We start from the raw sequence: 18,437 nt of genomic DNA, 5'->3' as shown, positions 1-18,437 counted from the left end.
TCACGTTCACCTAACTTGATGAAAGTAAAAAGACTACAGCCTGGGATTTATCTGCCATTGATTTCCAACCAAATGCACTGGAGAGAAAAAGTGAAGAGTTACCTAATCCTTGTACCCAGATGGGAAGCATGAGGAGCTGGAGAGCGGGATGGAATGGAAAGCCCATGAAATTTGATGATAGAATCTTCACTAATATGAGAGTATTTCATTTTCTAACTGAACTTTAGCACTGAAATGGAAAGTTTATTGGATCTTTTGTCACTCCCACCAAAATCGATTACTCATTAACCATTGTCCATTGAAACAGTTTCTTCACCTTACCACATTTTTGAACTTCCTTGTCTGCCTTTTTAGAATCTTAGGTCTATTTATATAATTTTCTTAAACATACCTGCCTACTGTTCTCTGGCTGTCACATAACTCAAACACAACTCTGAAGACTTAACCTGCTGACTTGCAAGAAAGTTTAATTAGCTCTTCTTTTGAGTATTTCAACCTTTCCCAGTATTCCATGCCCTGTTATTTATGTACGTAATAGACATCGAACTAGTTTATCCACAATGAGTAACATCAAGCGAAAAGACTGCTCCCCACAGAAGTAGGCTAAGTTTCTAAAAATAAGTTCTCTTGGCATCTAAATTCCTACAGTCTGCCTCCTCAAACAACTGGAGTATGAAAATTAAAAAATAAGTTTCCTGTAAGATCATTAAACAGTTTAAAATTAAATACTATTTACACATTAAAATGAAAAAAAAAACAACCAGACACAGATCACTTCCATTTTCTTATAAACTCCTCTCTCTACATCCTAGCACATTATGGAGAGGGAAAGCACCCTTGCCTGGTGCTTTTGGTTTCTACTTTTCTCCTTTGAAGTCCAGCCCTGCCACCTGCCTATTGGCATTTTATGCACACAAACTCATCCAGGTTTTCCACAAAAGCTTGTCTTCCTCCTGGGGGATCCTGGAAAACCAGTGCTCATTCACTACCAGTTCACAGAATACTTGAACATAAACAATCCATTTGAAAGTAAGGATTCTTTTTCTCCTGCACTTCTGTTATTGCTGGCTTAATGATTAGTGTGTTCTGGACTAAATGTTGTGCCTTACAAGCTAGGAGTAGTGATCTTTACGAAGAATCTCCTAGAATTATATTTAATTAGTCAAGCAGACCAGGGGTGGGGATTGAAGCCAGGGCTAGGACTTGGGGAAAATACTGTCCTCAGAGAAGTGAGTTGGGCTTGGCTTCTCTCGACTGAGATCATTTCACACACACATACATATAACCCCCTGCGCCCTCCCCTCTACAAACACACACACAGTAATATGTGCACATGCAGGATGCATTTTGGGCAATAAGCCTTTTCTTTTCCCTTTTTGTCACTCATAAATCCCTATAAAAAATCACCTTCCCCTCTCATAACTTCTCTCTCTGCTTCTGTCTCAGAAGTAACAACAGCCTCCATTGGCATGAATGATCACACCTCCACCTCCCACCCCCATACACTATTATTCATCTCTTTCCTGTGGCTCTAGGTGTGGAGGTCTTTCTTTCCTGTCTTTTCTTAAGACAAACCTTCTCTCTATCTAAATTCCAGCCTCTTAAGCCCACACTCTTAGCCCGCTACCCTTCTGAGAGTGGTTGACTCGGTTAATGAGGCAGAGAAAACTCAGTTCCCAAAGAGAAAAGGAAACTGATACTACCAATCTATGACCTCTACTGTTGGGAGCCATGCCTGAGACAGAGGGAGGGGTATTGTGAATAAAGAGGTGTTAGGATTAGAGGCCCAGCAGCCTCTGAATCACTGAGTAGCACTGCTGCTATGTTGGAAATTCTACGGAGTTTCTGTGAAATTCTACTGAGGTGAAAACCCAGTCCCTGGTTCTTGTCTTGTGAGTCATAAAGATGTGAACACAAGCATTCAAACTTGAAAAGGTGACTAGGATCCCAGCAAAGTGTGCTAAAGGAAACTATGTCTAAAGAATTAAAGGAAAGTATGAGAAAGATGTCTCACCAAATATAAAATATCAATAAAGAGATAAAAATCATAAAAAGGAATGAAAAGAAATTCTGGACTAGAAAAGTACAATAACTAAAGTGAAAAATTCACTAGAGAGGCTCAACAAGAGATTCGAGCAGGCAGAAAAGAGGATCAGCAAAGTTGAAGATAGATCAATGGAGGTTATCCAGCCTGAGGAACAGAAATAAAACAAGGAAGAAGAATGAGCAGAACATCAGAGACCTGTGTGACACTTGTCAGTGCAGCACCATAAACATAATGAGAGTCCCAGAAGAAGAGAGGAGACAGAGAGGAGGTGGAAAGAATATTTGAAGAAATAATAGCTGAAAACTTCCCAAATTTGATGAAAATCATTAGCCTACATATCCAAGATGATCAGCAAACTCTATGTAGAATAAATACAAAGACACATCCTGATCAAACTGTCAAAGACAAAGCGAGAATCTTGAAAGCAGCAAGAGAGTGTGACTCATATGAACAAAGGATTTTCAATAACATTAACAGCTAATTTTTCATTAGAAACCACAGAAGTGAGAAGGCATGTTAAAAGGGCTAAAAGAAAAAAAACTGCTAACAAGGAATTCTATATTTGACAAAACTACCCGTCAAAAATGAATGAGAAACTAAACATTTCCAGATAAGAGCATGAGTAAAGTCTGTACTTCCCGCTCAGCTTTTGCTGGTGTGTGTATTTGTGTGTGAGGGAGGGGGCAGTGAAAGTTTTCCTGTGGTTTTTGGCTGGAGTAAAGCAGTTATTGTTAAAAGTTTCCTCTCTTGTTAGGCTGCCTCTTTCCTGGTCCTTTGGCTAAAGAGAACAGGCTTTTCTTGGGTCTTTTAAAAATCTGTACTCATTGGTGTATCCAGGTTTCCAGTTTCTCTTATACCTAGTCTGAGATACAGGAGGCAAAAAGATAACCCAGGGAACTCATCACTGTGTAGTTACCCACGTCTCAAGGTCCCTATCTGGTCTCAGTTCCCTTCATCTTTCAGAGTCTTCTTATGTTTATTTTATATATAATGTCCAGAGGTTTTAGCTGTACTTACTGAGAGGGATAGGAAAAAGTACATAGACTCCATCTTCTTGGAGATGGAAGTCTCACATAATTCAATTTTTAACAATAGGCAACAGACTTAAACAGGCACTTCACAAATAAGAATATTCAAATGGTCAATATACACACGAAGAGATAGGTGCTCAACATTGTCATTCATCAGTTAAATGAAAATTAAATCTACAAATACAATAATACCAAACATCAAACAGAACCAGTGAAATTTTTTTTAATTGTCAATACCAAGTATTTTGGTGAGTATATTGGCAAAATTGATGCGAGTTTAAATTGGTACAATCATTTTGGCAGTATCTACTACAGCTGTATTTTGCATGCCATTTGACCCACTAGTTAGCTCCTAGATGTACACCCAAGAGAAATAAATGAATATGTCCATCAAAAGACATATACCAAAGTGTCACAGAAGACTTATTTGTGGTAGCCAAAACTAAAAACAACTCAAATGTCCATCAAATCTAGAATGGATAAATTGTGGTAATATTCATAAAATTGAATACTACACAGCAATAAAAAAGAAAGAAGAAAACTATGCTGTGGATGAATCTTACAAAATAATGAGTGAAAAAGTCAAGCACGAAAGAGTATATACTGTTTGCTCCTATTTACATGAAATGCAAAAATAGGAAAACTATTCAAGGGCAATAGAAATCCAAATAATGGTAATTCTAGGGAAGGGATATTGACTGGAAAGAGGTATAGGAGATATTCTGGGTTGCTGGAAATATGCTGTATCTTTGTATGGGTTGTGGTCTCACGGGTTGCTATATATGCAAAAATTAATTGAGTTGGAAATCTAATACTTGTGTGTATGTGTGTTTGTTAAAACTTACGAAAAAAATTTTAAGGTTTTCTTCTATTTCACTTTGCAATACGCTCTAATGGCTACACACTGGACATCCTTGTAATCCAGAATCATTCAACTTTTGAGAACTTTTTTTCTAACCACACCTTCTTCGACTACCCATTCTTTCTACCTTAATTCCCATTATATTTGCTCTTCAGCTTCCTTAGGGCATACAATCTTCTACTTGTCTATCAAGACCAATGGTACCGCCCCAACGCCCACTATAGTGAACTATGGAGAATGTCTTGAATACATCACAGTATTTCACGAATCCCTGTGTATACATAAGCTTAGTTTATCTATCAAAATCTGCTATGACATTACCTCATTTGTGCCAACCTCTAATTAATTCTGAGAAAAAGTTCATTATTTCCTTACATAAATAATTGTTTGCTTGCAAACTCAGGATAAGTCCTGGGTAAGATCTGAAACCAGCCACCGTATATGAAGGGCAAAGAGAGACCAAAAAGGTAGATCACTCTTGATTGGTAGGTGGCAGGTTTAGTAAGCAAGGGAACTTATTTATCAGGCTTGCCTCGGGTGGCCACAAGATGAGCAGATCTAGATCTCCACATGCATCCACCAGAATCTTAAAAGTTTATATAGAGGCCTTACCTGGGTGCAGTTACCTATATCATCCAGATGGTCTTAACGACACATTACTCTCTCAAGGCTGCGTCCGTGAAACTGGCTCCCACTGTGGGAACAGTGAGCAGAACCTACATTCCAAGGACAGGAGAAGGGGTGAGGAGCGTCCAATTGCCTGAGTCCAGCTCAAGGGTCAACCAGCAGCCATATCCTCTTGATGATTTCCTCCAACAATTATTAACATAACTGCTTTATTATTATACATACCACACTATTGATGACTGTTTACATACAAGTAAGCTGCTTTGTAGAAGAAATCTCTTATCATTTATCTCTGTATCCCCCACAGCTCCCAAATATATAGAAATAATGCATATAAGATGATTTTATTTTGCCAGGGACCCCCATTTCCTCACTAAACTCATCCGTTCAACCAGTTCTTGCCTGTCTTAATAAGGCTCAAATTCTGCTTCCTCTGGAGAACTTTCGTCTATCGTGTCAGTCAAAAGTGATTATGACCTTGCTTCTCCTAGATGGTTGTAGTACACAGGCTGTGCCATTCTTCTGGCAGTTACTATGCACCTAAATAATTTAGAAGGGGTATGAGTTAAACAGGTTTTTGTTAAAAAATCAATTCATTAAAAGTTAGAAGTAAATAGGTTTTAATATTTATTAAACTTCTTAACCATAAAGGGTGGACTTCACTTAAAAATGAAAGAAGAAATCACTGACAAAAAGGATCAGTAAGTCTTAGAATATAAAAAATTTAAATTTACTAATGGCAAAATTTTTAAAAAGCATAATCAAAATTTAAAAAGGCAAATAACAGAATGGGGGTCAAGATGGCGGCGTAGGCAGACTCTGAACTCACCTCCTCCCGCGGACACAGCCAATTTACAACTACTCGTGGAAAAATTACCCCTGAGACAGAACTGAAAACTGGATGAGAGGAACTCCTGCAAAAATGGACAATCCTAATTGAGGTGGAAGAGGCCGAGACTCCCTTCTGGAGAGGAACAACGCCGCCTTCACAAGCCGCCAGCTTCACGGCCTCCGGGAGCAGCTCACAGGTACGCAGCCTCCCTGGAGGCGCGGGGCCCTGAGCCGGGAGCGCCCCCGCTGTGGGCATTTTGTGGACCCAGCACAATCGACACCAGCGGCATAATATCTGACTTTGCTGCTACTAAAGCATTGGGCAGCACCCCCAGAAAACCCGGTTCACAAAGAAACTAAAACTGGCTCTTAAAGGGCCCACACACAAACTCACCTGTTTCAGAAAGCATCCTAAAATCACCAGAAAGAAAGGTGCACAGTGCTTTGGTGACAAGAGACTCACCTAACAAGCCCTGAGTGCATCTCGGTGAGGGGTGAGACCTCTCCAGGGACTGGGACATTGGCGGCGGCCATTGTTGTGGCCTGGTGTGAGCGTGCTGACACAGATGCCATTGGAGTTCTCCCTGAGGCCTGCTAGCCCAGGGTCTGCTCCACCCGCTAGAGCACCGATTTAATCCAGCTCAGCCAGGGCAGGCAGCCCACCCTAGAGACTGGCCCCACCCAACAACAAGCCCTCAGGCAACGTGTGGGCCTGCATAGATTGGTGACTGGATGCTCTGCAGCCTGGCAACTGAGCTGACTTGAGCCGGGCAGGGTGTGCACAAGGAGCGGGTGGAGAGTGTGGGGTGGCGGTGGAGTGTGTGGGGCTCCTGCCGTGGAGAGACTGGGTCCACCTGGGGAGGTCGGGGTGCTCACACGGGGCAGGACTGTGTTGACTGTGTGTGTGGACCTGTGGGCGGCAGGGCTTGTCAGCTGCAGAAGACTTGTGCTTCTCAAAGACCCACATAGGAGGTTTGCCCCACCTTCCAAAGCCTGAAACAATTGGGTGCTCCTGTGCCTGAGGCCAGCCCCACCCAGCTGCAATCCTCAGAGAGCTGACAAGAGACCTAATAGGCTAGAGGCTTACAGCAATTGTAAGGCCCTGAGCCTAACAACCTGCCACTCTGGGGGCCTACTCACTTAAAAGAAATACTGCAACACAAATGTGGTATTAGAACTTGCAGCCAACTGTGCTGGGGCTCCCCACATCTGATAAAGAGACTGAAGGGCCCACAAAAACTTCAAGCAGCTGAGCATTACAACAGCTGGCCAGGAGCATAACTCAGCCTCCCTGGGTGCCTACAGGGAGAGCAAACAGGCCACAACAGAAGGACACACGTAGCCCACATAGGGATCACCCCTGGAACATTGAGAACTGAGGGAAGCACACTGGAAGCCTCCTAAGGCATCACTTACATAAGGTCACCTATCCAAGAGCAGGAGACGTAGCTGACCTACCTAATACGTAGACACAGGGGGCGGAGTCAAGATGGCGGCGTAGGCAGACTCGGAACTCACCTCCTCCCGTGGACACAGCCAATTTACAACTACTCGTGGAAAAATTACCCCTGAGACAGAACTGAAAACTGGATAAGAGGAACTCCTGCAACAACGGACAACCCTAACTGGGGTAGAAGAGGCGGAGACTCCCTTCCGGAGAGGAAAAACGCTGCCTTCACAAGCCGCCAGCGTCGCGGCCGCCGGGAGCAGGGCACAGGTACGCACCCTCCCTGGAGGCGCGGGGCCCTGAGCCGGGGAGCGCCCCCGCTGTGGGCATTTTGTGGACCCAGCACAATCGACACCAGCGGCATAATATCTGACTTTGCTGCTACTAAAGCATTGAGTAGCACCCCCAGAAAACCCGGTTCACAAAGAAACTAAAACTGGCTCTTAAAGGGCCCGCGCACAAACTCACCCGTTCCAGAAAGCATCCTAAAATCACCAGAAAGAAAGGTGCACAGTGCTTCGGTGACAAGAGACTCACCTAATAGGCCCTGAGTGCATCTCGGTGAGGGGTGAGACCTCTCTGGGGACTGGGACATTGGCGGCGGCCATTGCTGTGGCCTGGTGTGAGCGTGCTGACACAGACGCCATTGGAGTTCTCCCTGAGGCCTGCTAGCCCAGGGTCTGCTCCACCCGCTAGAGCACCGATTTAATCCAGCTCAGCCAGGGCAGGCAGCCCACCCTAGAGACTGGCCCCACCCAACAACAAGCCCTCAGGCAACGTGTGGGCCTGCATAGATTGGTGACTGGATGCTCTGCAGCCTGGCAACTGAGCTGACTTGAGCTGGGCAGGGTGTGCACAAGGAGCGGGTAGAGAGTGTGGGGTGGTGGCGGAGTGTGTGGGGCTCCCGCCGTGGAGAGACTGGGTCCGCTTGGGGAGGTCGGGGTGCTCACACGGGGCAGGACTGTGTTGACTGTGTGTGTGGACCTGTGGGCAACAGGGCTTGTCAGCTGCAGAAGACTTGTGCTTCTCAAAGACCCACATAGGAGGTTTGCCCCACCTTCCAAAGCCTGAAACAATTGGGTGCTCCTGTGCCTGAGGCCAGCCCCACCCAGCTGCAATCCTCAGGGAGCTGACAAGAGACCTAATAGGCTAGAGGTTTACAGCAATTGTAAGGCCCTGAGCCTAACAACCTGCCACACTGGGGGCCTACTCACTTAAAAGAAATACTGCAACACAAATGTGGTATTAGAACTTACAGCCAACTGTGCTGGGGCTCCCCACACCTGATAAAGAGACTGAAGGGCCCACAACAACTACAAGCAGCTGAGCATTACAACAGCTGGCCAGGAGCATAACTCAGCCTCCCTGGGTGCCTATAGGGAGAGCTAACAGGCCACAATAGAAGGACACACGTAGCCCACATAGGGGCCACCCCTGGAACATTGAGAACTGAGGGAAGCATACTGGAAGCCTCCTAAGGCATCACTTACATAAGGTCACCTATCCAAGAGCAGGAGACGTAGTTGACCTACCTAATACGTAGACACAAGCACAGGGAAAGAGGCAAAATGAGGAGGCAAAAGAATACATTCCAAGTAAGGGAACAGGACAAAACCCCAGAAAAGGAACTAAGTGAAACAGAAATGAGCAATCTACCTGACAGAGAGTTCAAACTAAGAGTGTTAAGGATGCTCACTGATCTGGGGAGAAGAATAGATGAACTCAGTGAGAATGTCAACAAAGAAATGGAAGATATAAAAAAGAACCAATCAGAAATGAAGAATACAATACTGGAAATGAAAAATTCATTAGAGGGACTCAAAAGCAGAGTAGAGGATACAGAAGAACAGATCTGTGAGCTGGAAGAAAGACTAGAAGAAATTACCCAAGGTGAACAGGTAAAAGAGAAAAGAATTAAAAAGAGTGAGGACAGTCTAAGGGACCTCTGGGACAACATCAAGCGCACTAACATCAGTGTTATAGGTGTCCCGGAAGGAGAAGAGCAAGACAAGGGGGCAGAGAATTTATTTCAAGAAATAATAGATGAAAACTTCCCTAACCTAAGGAAGGAAACAGACATCCAGGTACAGGAGGCACAGAGAGCCCCAAACAAGATAAACCCAAAGAGGCCCACACCAAGACACATCATAATCAAAATGTCCAGAATTAAAGATAAAGAGAGAATCCTAAAAGCCGCAAGAGAATGTCAAGTTACATACAAAGGAAACCCCATAAGGCTATCAGCTGACTTCTCAGCAGAAACCTTACAGGCTAGAAGAGAATGGCACGATATATTTAAAGTGCTAAAAGGAAAAAATTTACAGCCAAGAATACTCTACCCAGCAAGGTTATCGTTCAAAATGGAAGGAGAGATCAAAATTTTCCCAGATAAGCAAAAATTAAAGGAGTTTGTCACCAAGAAACCAGTGTTACAAGAAATGTTAAAGGGACTGATTTAAGGGGAAAAGAGAAGACCACAAATAGGAAAAATTATCTATTTCCACGATTAGAACGTAATGGACACAAATGCACAAAAAAGAGGTTAGACATGATATCAAAAAACATAAAAGGAGGGAGGAGGGTAGTTAAAGAGTACAGGTTTCAGACAGAGGTCAAACTAAAGTGACCATCAATTCTGTATAGAAGAAGTAAGGAACAGAGAAGGACTACTAAAACACTGAGGAAAAAAAAAAAAAGTTAAAAAATGGCAGTAAGTACACACTTATCAATAGCTACTTTAAATGTCAATGGACTAAATGCTCCAATTAAAAGGCATAGGGTGGCTGACTGGATAAAAAAACAAGACCCATATATATGCTGCATACAAGAGACACACTTCAGACCTAAAGACACTCACAAACTGAAAGTGAAGGGATGGAAAAAGATACTCCACGCAAATGGCAATGAAAAGAAAGCTGGGGTAGCAGTACTCATATCAGACAAAATAGACTTTAAAACAAAAACTGTAAAAAGAGACAAAGAAAGGGCATTACATAATGATCAAGGGAACAATCCAACAAGAGGATATAACACTTGTAAATATCTACGCACCCAATCTAGGTGCACCTAAATATATAAAGCAATTATTAACAGACATAAAAACAGAAATAGACAGTAACACAATAATAGTAGGGACTTTAACACTCCACTTACACCAATGGATAGATCATCCAAACAGAAGATCAACAAGGAAATATTGGCCTTAAACGACACACTAGAACAGATGGACCTAGTAGATATATACAGAGCATTCCACCCAAAAACCGAAGAATACACGTTCTTTTCAAATGCACATGGAACATTCTCCAGGATTGATCACATATTAGGCCACAAAACAAGTCTCCATAAATTTAAGAAGATTGAAATAATACCAAGCATCTTTTCTGACCACAACGGTTTGAAACTAGAAATCAACTATAGGAAGAAAATCAGAAAAGCCACAAATACATGGAGATTAAACAAAATGCTACTGAACAACGACTGGGTTAACGAAGAAATCAAAGAAGAAATCAAAAAATACCTGGAGACAAATGAAAATGAAAATATGTCATGCCAGAATTTATGGGATGCAGCAAAAGCGGTTCTAAGAGGGAAGTTTATAGCGATACAGGCCTATCTCAACAAACAAGAAAAATCTCAAATAAACAATCTAACAATGCACCTAAAGGAACTGGAAAAAGAAGAACAAACAAAGCCCAAAATCAGTAGAAGAAGGGAAATAATAAAAATCAGAGCAGAAATAAATGAAATAGAGACCAAAAAAACAATAGAAAAAATTAATAAAACCAAGAGCTGGTTCTTTGAAAAGATCAACAAAATTGACAAACCTTTAGCTAGACTCACCAAGAAAAAAGAGAGAAGGCACAAATAAGTAAAATCAGAAATGAAAGAGGAGAGGTTACAACAGACACCTCAGAAATACAAAAGATTATAAGAGAATACTATGAAAAGCTATATGCCAACCAATTCGACAATCTGGAAGAAATGGATAAATTCTTAGAATCATACAACCTTCCAAAACTGGATCAAGAAGAAGTAGAGAATTTGAATAGACCAATCACCAGTAAGGAGATCGAAACAGTAATCACAAACCTCCCCAAAAATAAAAGTCCAGGACCAGACGGCTTCCCTGCTGAATTCTACCAAACATTCAAAGAAGACTTAATACCTATCCTTCTCAAACTCTTCCAAAAAATTGAGGAGGCGGGGAAGCTCCCTAACTCATTCTACGAAGCTGACATTACCCTGATACCAAAACCAGACAAGGACAACACAAAAAAAGAAAATTACAGGCCAATATCACTGATGAACATCGATGCGAAAATCCTCAACAAAATACTAGCAAATCGCATACAACAATACGTTAAAAAGATTATACACCATGATCAAGTGGGATTTATTCCAGGTATGTAGGGATGGTTTAACATTCGCAAATCAATCAACGTAATACACCACATTAATAAAATGAAGAACAAAAATCACATGATCATCTCAATAGACGCAGAGAAAGCATTTGACAAGATACAGCATCCATTTATGATAAAAACTCTGAATAAAATGGGTATAGAAGGAAAGTATCTCAACATAATAAAGACCATATATGAGAAACCCACAGCTAATATCATCCTCAATGGTGAAAAACTGAAACCTATCCCTCTAAGAACAGGAACCAGACAAGGATGCCCACTGTCACCACTCCTATTTAACATAGTGTTGGAAGTCCTAGCCAGAGCAATCAGGCAAGAGAAAGAAATAAAAGGGATCCAAATTGGAAAGGAAGAAGTGAAACTGTCACTATTTGCAGATGACATGATTTTATATATAGAAAACCCTAAAGAATCCACCAGAAAACTTTTAGAAGTAATAAACGAATATGGTAAAGTTGCAGGATACAAAATCAACATACAAAAATCAGTTGCATTTCTGTACACCAACAACGAAGTAGCAGAAAGAGAAATTAAGAATACCATCCCATTTACAATTGCAACAAAAGAATAAAATACCTAGGAATAAACTTAACCAAAGAGGTGAAAGAGCTGTACACGAAAACTATAAAACATTTCTGAAAGAAATTGAAGAAGACACAAAGAAATGGAAAGATATTCCGTGCTCTTGGATTGGAAGAATTAACATAGTTAAGATGTCCATACTTCCTAAAGCCATCTATAGATTCAATGCAATCCCTATCAAACTTCCAACAACATTTTTCACAGAAATAGAACAAAGAATCCTAAAATTTATATGGAACAGCAGAAGACCCCGAATAGCTAAAGGAATCCTGAGAAAAAAGAACAAAGCTGGAGGTATCACAGTCCCTGATTTCAAAATATACTACAAAGCTATAGTAACCAAAACAGCATGGTACTGGCACAAAAACAGACACACAGATCAATGGAATAGAATCGAAAGCCCAGAAATAAACCCACACATCTATGGACAGCTAATCTTTGACAAAGGAGCCAAGAACATAGATTGGGGAAAAGAAAGTCTCTTCAACAAATGGTGTTGGGAAAACTGGATAGCCACATGCAAAAAAATGAAAGTAGACCCTTACCTTACACCATACACAAAAATTAACTCCAAATGGATTAAAGACTTGAATGTAAGACCTGAAACTGTGAAAGTTCTAGAAGAAAACATAGGCAGTACGCTCTTCGACATCGGTCTTAGCAACATCTTTTCAAACACCACATCTGACCGGGCAAGAGAAACAATAGAAAAAATAAACAAATGGGACTACATCAAACTAAAAAGCTTCTGCACAGCAAAGGAAACCATCAACAAAACGAAAAGACAACCTAACAATTGGGAGAAGATATTTGCAAACCATACATCTGATAAGGGCTTAATCTCCAAAATATATAAAGAACTGATGCATCTCAACAACAAAAAAACTACCAACCCAATTAAAAAATGGGCAAAAGACCTGAACAGACATTTCTCCAAAGAAGATATACAGATGGCCAACAGACACATGAAAAGATGTTCAAAATCACTAACTATCAGGGAAATGCAAATCAAAACTACAATGAGATATCACCTCACGCCCGTCAGAATGGCTATAATTAACAAGACAGGAAACAACATGTGTTGGAGAGGATGTAGAGAGAAGGGAACTCTCATACACTGCTGGTGGGAGTGCAAACTGGTGCAGCCACTATGGAAAACAGTATGGAGATTCCTCAAAAAATCAAGGATAGAACTACCATATGATCCAGCTATTCCACTGTTGGGTATTTATCCAAAGAACTTGAAAACACCAATTTGTAAAGGTACATGCACCCCTGTGTTCATTGCAGCCTTATTCACGATAGCCAAGACTTGAAAGCAACCTAAGTGCCCATCAAGGGACGAATGGATAAAGAAGCTGTGGTATATATACACAATGGAATACTACTCAGCCATAAGAAACGACGAAATCCAGCCATTTGTGACAACATGGATGGACATTGAGGGTATAATGCAAAGTGAAATAAGTCAGAGGGAGAAGGTCAAATACCATATGATTTCCTTCATTAAGTAGTAGATAATAACAACAATAAACAAACACATAGGGACAGAGATTGGATTGGTGGTTACCAGAGGGGAAGGGGGGAGGGAGGAGGGTGAAAGGGATAATTCGGCACATGTGTGTGGTGATGGGTTGTAATTAGTATTTTGGTGGTGAACATGATGTAGTCCATGCAGAAATAGAAGTACAATGATGTACACCTGAAATTTTTACAATGTTATAAACCAACGTTACCGCAATAAACAAAAAATTAAAGTAAAAAAAAAAAAAATACGTAGACACAAGCACAGGGAAAGAGGCAAAATGAGGAGGCAAAAGAATACATTCCAAGTAAGGGAACAGGACAAAACCCCAGAAAAGGAACTAAGTGAAACAGAAATGAGCAACCTACTCGACAGAGAGTTCAAACTAAGAGTGTTAAGGATGCTCACTGATCTGGGGAGAAGAATAGATGAACTCAGTGAGAATGTCAACAAAGAAATGGAAGATATAAAAAAGAACCAATCAGAAATGAAGAATACAATACTGGAAATGAAAAATTCATTAGAGGGACTCAAAAGCAGAGTAGAGGACACAGAAGAACGGATCTCTGAGCTGGACGAAAGACTAGAAGAAATTACCCGAGATGAACAGGTAAAAGAGAAAAGAATTAAAAAGAGTGAGGACAGTCTAAGGGACCTCTGGGACAACATCAAGCGCACTAACATCAGTGTTATAGGTGTCCTGGAAGGAGAAGAGGGAGACAAGGGGGCAGAGAATCTATTTCAAGAAATAATAGATGAAAACTTTCCTAACCTAAGGAAGGAAACAGACATCCAGGTACAGGAAGCACAGAGAGCCCCAAACAAGATAAACCCAAAGAGGCCCACACCAAGACACATCATAATCAAAATGTCCAGAATTAAAGATAAAGAGAGAATCCTAAAAGCCGCAAGAGAATGTCAAGTTACATACAAAGGAAACCCCATAAGGCTATCAGCTGACTTCTCAGCAGAAACCTTACAGGCTAGAAGAGAATGGCACGATATATTTAAAGTACTAAAAGGAAAAAACTTACAGCCAAGAATACTCTACCCAGCAAGGTTATCATTGAAAATGGAAGGAGAGGGGGCGGGGCGCGCAGGGCGCTCGGCACTCGGGGGCTCGCCGGGCTGTGCGTGCCCACTCCGGCTCCAGGCGACCAGCGTGCGCGGGCCCAGGCCGCCTGGCTCCAGCGGAGCAGCAGCAGCGGCAGCTGGCGGCGAGGCCCCGCGCCCCTCAAGCCCCTCCCCGGTGCCGCGCATGGAGACGCGGCCCGCCACCTGCCGCTGAGCTCGCCGCCCGGCCTGGGACCCGCCGGGGCTGGGGTGGCCTCGGGCTCCGACGGCCGCCCCGCCGCCCGAGGGCTGCGCGCGGCCCGTGGGCCTCGTTGCCCGCGCGGATCGCCACGGCCCGACCGTCCTGTCCCAGGCACTGGCCGTCCCGAGCGCCATGGCACACTCCCTGGTGCAGTCGGGCCTGCCCGGCATGCAGAACCTAAAAGCAGATCCAGAAGAGCTTTTTACAAAACTGGAGAAAATTGGAAAGGGCTCTTTTGGTGGGGTGTTCAAAGGCATTGACAATCGGACTCAGAAAGTGGTTGCCATAAAAATCATTGATCTGGAAGAAGCTGAAGATGAGATAGAGGATATTCAACAAGAAATCACAGTGCTGAGTCAGTGTGACAGTCCATACTAACGAAATATTATGGATCCTATCTGAAGGATACTAAATTGTGGATAATAATGCAATATCTTGGTGGAGGCTCTGCACTAGATCTATTAGAACCTGGCCCTTTAGATGAAACTCAGATTGCTACTATATTAAGAGAAATACTGAAAGGACTTGATTATTTGCATTCAGAGAAGAAAATTCATAGAGACATTAAAGCTGCCAACGTTTTGCTCTCGGAACATGGAGAGGTGAAACTGGCCGATTTTGGAGTGGCGGGCCAGCTGACAGATACCCAGATAAAGAGAAACACCTTCGTGGGCACCCCTTTCTGGATGGCCCCCGAAGTCATTAAACAGTCCACCTACGACTCGAAGGCAGACATCTGGTCCCTGGGCATAACAGCTATAGAACTTGCAAAAGGGGAGCCACCTCATTCGGAGCTGCATCCCATGAAGGTTTTATTCCTCATTCCAAAGAACAACCCCCCCGACGCTGGAAGGAAACTACAGCAAACCCCTCAAGGAGTTTGTGGAGGCCTGTTTGAATAAGGAACCAAGCTTTAGACCCACTGCTAAGGAGTTACTGAAGCACAAGTTTATAATACGCAATGCAAAGAAAACATCCTACTTGACGGAGCTCATCGACAGGTACAAGAGATGGAAGGCCGAACAGAGCCATGAAGACTCCAGCTCCGAAGACTCAGACACGGAAACGGACACGGACGGCCAAGCATCCGGAGGCAGCGACTCGGGGGGCTGGAACTTCCCGGACTCAGAGAAGAATTCCCTGAGTCTTGAGAATGGAACTCTTCAGCCATCGGATTTAGAAAGAGATAAGAAGAAAGACATCCCAAAGAGGCCTTTCTCTCAGTGTTTATCTACAATTATTTTTCCTCTCTTTGCAGAGTTGAAGGAGAAGAGCCAGGCGTGCGGAGGTAACATGGGGTCCATAGAAGAACTGCGAGGGGCCATCTACCTGGCAGAAGAGGCGTGCCCTGGGATCTCGGACACCATGGTAGCCCAGCTTGTGCAGCGGCTGCAGAGATACTCTCTAAGTGGTGGAGGAACTTTATCCCACTGAAATTCCTTTGTCATTTGGGGTTTTGTTTTTCCTTTTTCTTCTTCATCCTCCTCTTTCTTAAAAGTCAACGAGAGCCTTTGCTGACTCCGCTGAAGAGGTGCGCCATCAAGGGGCTGTCCTCCCCGCCACAGGTGCCTGTCCAGGCTACACAGTCCTTCCTTGCGGGCCTTGGCCACGTGATGTCTCCAGATGGGGTGGGGAGGGTCAGCTCCTTCAAGCGATCATTTTATTTTATTATTATTCTTGTTTTTAATTTTAACCATAATGCACATATCAAGGAAAGTGTCTTTCAAAACAAAAACAAACCCTGAAATGTATATTTGGGATTACGATAAGGCAAGTGAAGAAATGAAACCTCAGGTATCCTGCTTTAAGTTGATGACTCCCCCTCCCCAGGAGCTGGAGACTCACTCTGGTGGATCAGTGTACAGATGTGTATATAGTGTCATTTTTACGGAAACCTTTTTGGCGTGCATGAGGAATCACTGTGTACAAATTGGCCAAGTGCTTCTGTAGATAATGTCAGTGGAGTAAATATTCGACAGGCCATAACTTGAGTCTATTGCCTTGCCTTTATTACATGTAAATTTTGAATTATGTGACCAGTGATTTGGGTTTTATTTTGTATTTTCAGGGTTTGCCATTAATAATAATTAATGCCCCCCTTATGGAAGGCTCCTATTTGTACCTCAACAAATGCAAATTTTCCACTTGTCTGCCCAACAGCCCTTTTGGTGCACTTAGAAGTTGATTTCCTTTTTCATTGATGGTACTATTTCTTAGTGTTTTAAATTGGAACATATCTTGCCTCATGAAGCTTTAAATTATTATTTTAAGTTTCTCCCCAATGAAGTGCTCTCGTCTGCCATTTGTTTGGAATCGTGCCACTGCCAACCCTCGCCGGCTATACCGTCCTTTCCAGTATGATTTTTCTGTTGCACCTTGTAGTGAAATCTGCATATCATCTTTCCCACCTAAAAATGTCTGAATGCTTACACAAATAAATTTTATAACACACACACAAAAAAAAGAATATGGAAGGAGAGATCAAAAATTTCCCAGAGAAGCAAAAATTAAAGGAGTCACCAAGAAACCAGTGCTACAAGAAATGTTAAAGGGGCTGATTTAAGGGGAAAAGAGAAGACCACAAATAGGAAAAATTATCTATTTCCATGATTAGAATGTAATGGATACAAATGCACAAATAAGAGGTTAGATATGACATGAAAAACATAAAAGGAGGGAGGAGGGGAGTTAAAGAGTACAGCTTTCAGACAGAGGTCAAACTAAAGTGACCATCAATTCTATATAGAAGAAGAAAGGAACAGAGAAGGACTACTAAAACACTGAGGAAAAAAAAAAGTTAAAAAATGGCAGTAAGTACATACTTATCAATAGCTACTTTAAATGTCAATGGACTAAATGCTCCAATTAAAAGGCATAGGGTGGCTGACTGGATAAAAAAACAAGACCCATATATATGCTGCATACAAGAGACACACTTCAGACCTAAAGACACTCACAAACTGAAAGTGAAGGGATAGAAAAAGATACTCCACGCAAATGGCAATGAAAAGAAAGCTGGGGTAGCAGTACTCATATCAGACAAAATAGACTTTAAAACAAAAACTGTAAAAAGAGACAAAGAAGGGCATTACATAATGATCAAGGGAACAATCCAACAAGAGGATATAACACTTGTAAATATCTACGCACCCAATGTAGGTGCACCTAAATATATAAAGCAATTATTAACAGACATAAAAACAGAAATAGACTGTAACACAATAATAGTAGGGGACTTTAACAGTCCACTTACACCAACGGATAGATCATCCAAACAGAAGATCAAGAAGGAAACATTGGCCTTAAATGACACACCAGAACAGATGGACCTAGTAGATATATACAGAGCATTCCATCCAAAAACTGAAGAATACACGTTCTTTTCAAATGCACATGGAACATTCTCCAGGATTGATCACATATTAGGCCACAAAACAAGTCTCCATAAATTTAAGAAGATTGAAATAATACCAAGCATCTTTTCTGACCACAACGGTATGAAACTAGAAATCAACTATAGGAAGAAAATCAGAAGAGTCACAAATACGTGGAGATTAAACAAAATGCTACTGAACAAGGACTGGGTTAACGAAGAAATCAAAGAAGAAATCAAAAAATACCTGGAGACAAATGAAAATGAAAATACGACATGCCAGAATTTATGGGATACAGCAAAAGCGGTTCTAAGAGGGAAGTTTCTAGCAATACAGGCCTATCTCAACAAACAAGAAAAATCTCAAATA

General features: G+C 42.1%; 1 protein-coding gene and 1 pseudogene across 1 annotated transcript in view; one reads left to right on the top strand and one right to left on the bottom strand.

Annotated features, from left to right (window-relative positions):
* The window catches only part of LOC106802838 (nectin 1b-like), a 49,786-nt gene extending 34,958 nt beyond the window's left edge, over positions 1–14,828 (bottom strand). Inside the window, exon 1 of the mRNA XM_087440146.1 lies at positions 14,492–14,828. Within this exon, the coding sequence (XP_087296272.1) occupies positions 14,492–14,828 (337 nt within the window). The remainder of the gene's footprint in view (positions 1–14,491) is intronic.
* LOC147915126 (serine/threonine-protein kinase 24 pseudogene) lies at positions 14,796–17,145 on the top strand (annotated as a pseudogene).
* Positions 17,146–18,437: the final 1,292 nt, after the last annotated feature.

This window comes from Ceratotherium simum, chromosome 15 (genome assembly GCF_057802395.1).
Source record: "Ceratotherium simum simum isolate JZ-2026a chromosome 15, ASM5780239v1, whole genome shotgun sequence".
NCBI classification, from domain to species: Eukaryota; Metazoa; Chordata; class Mammalia; order Perissodactyla; family Rhinocerotidae; genus Ceratotherium; species Ceratotherium simum.
This window is presented reverse-complemented; position numbering and strand designations above follow the sequence as displayed.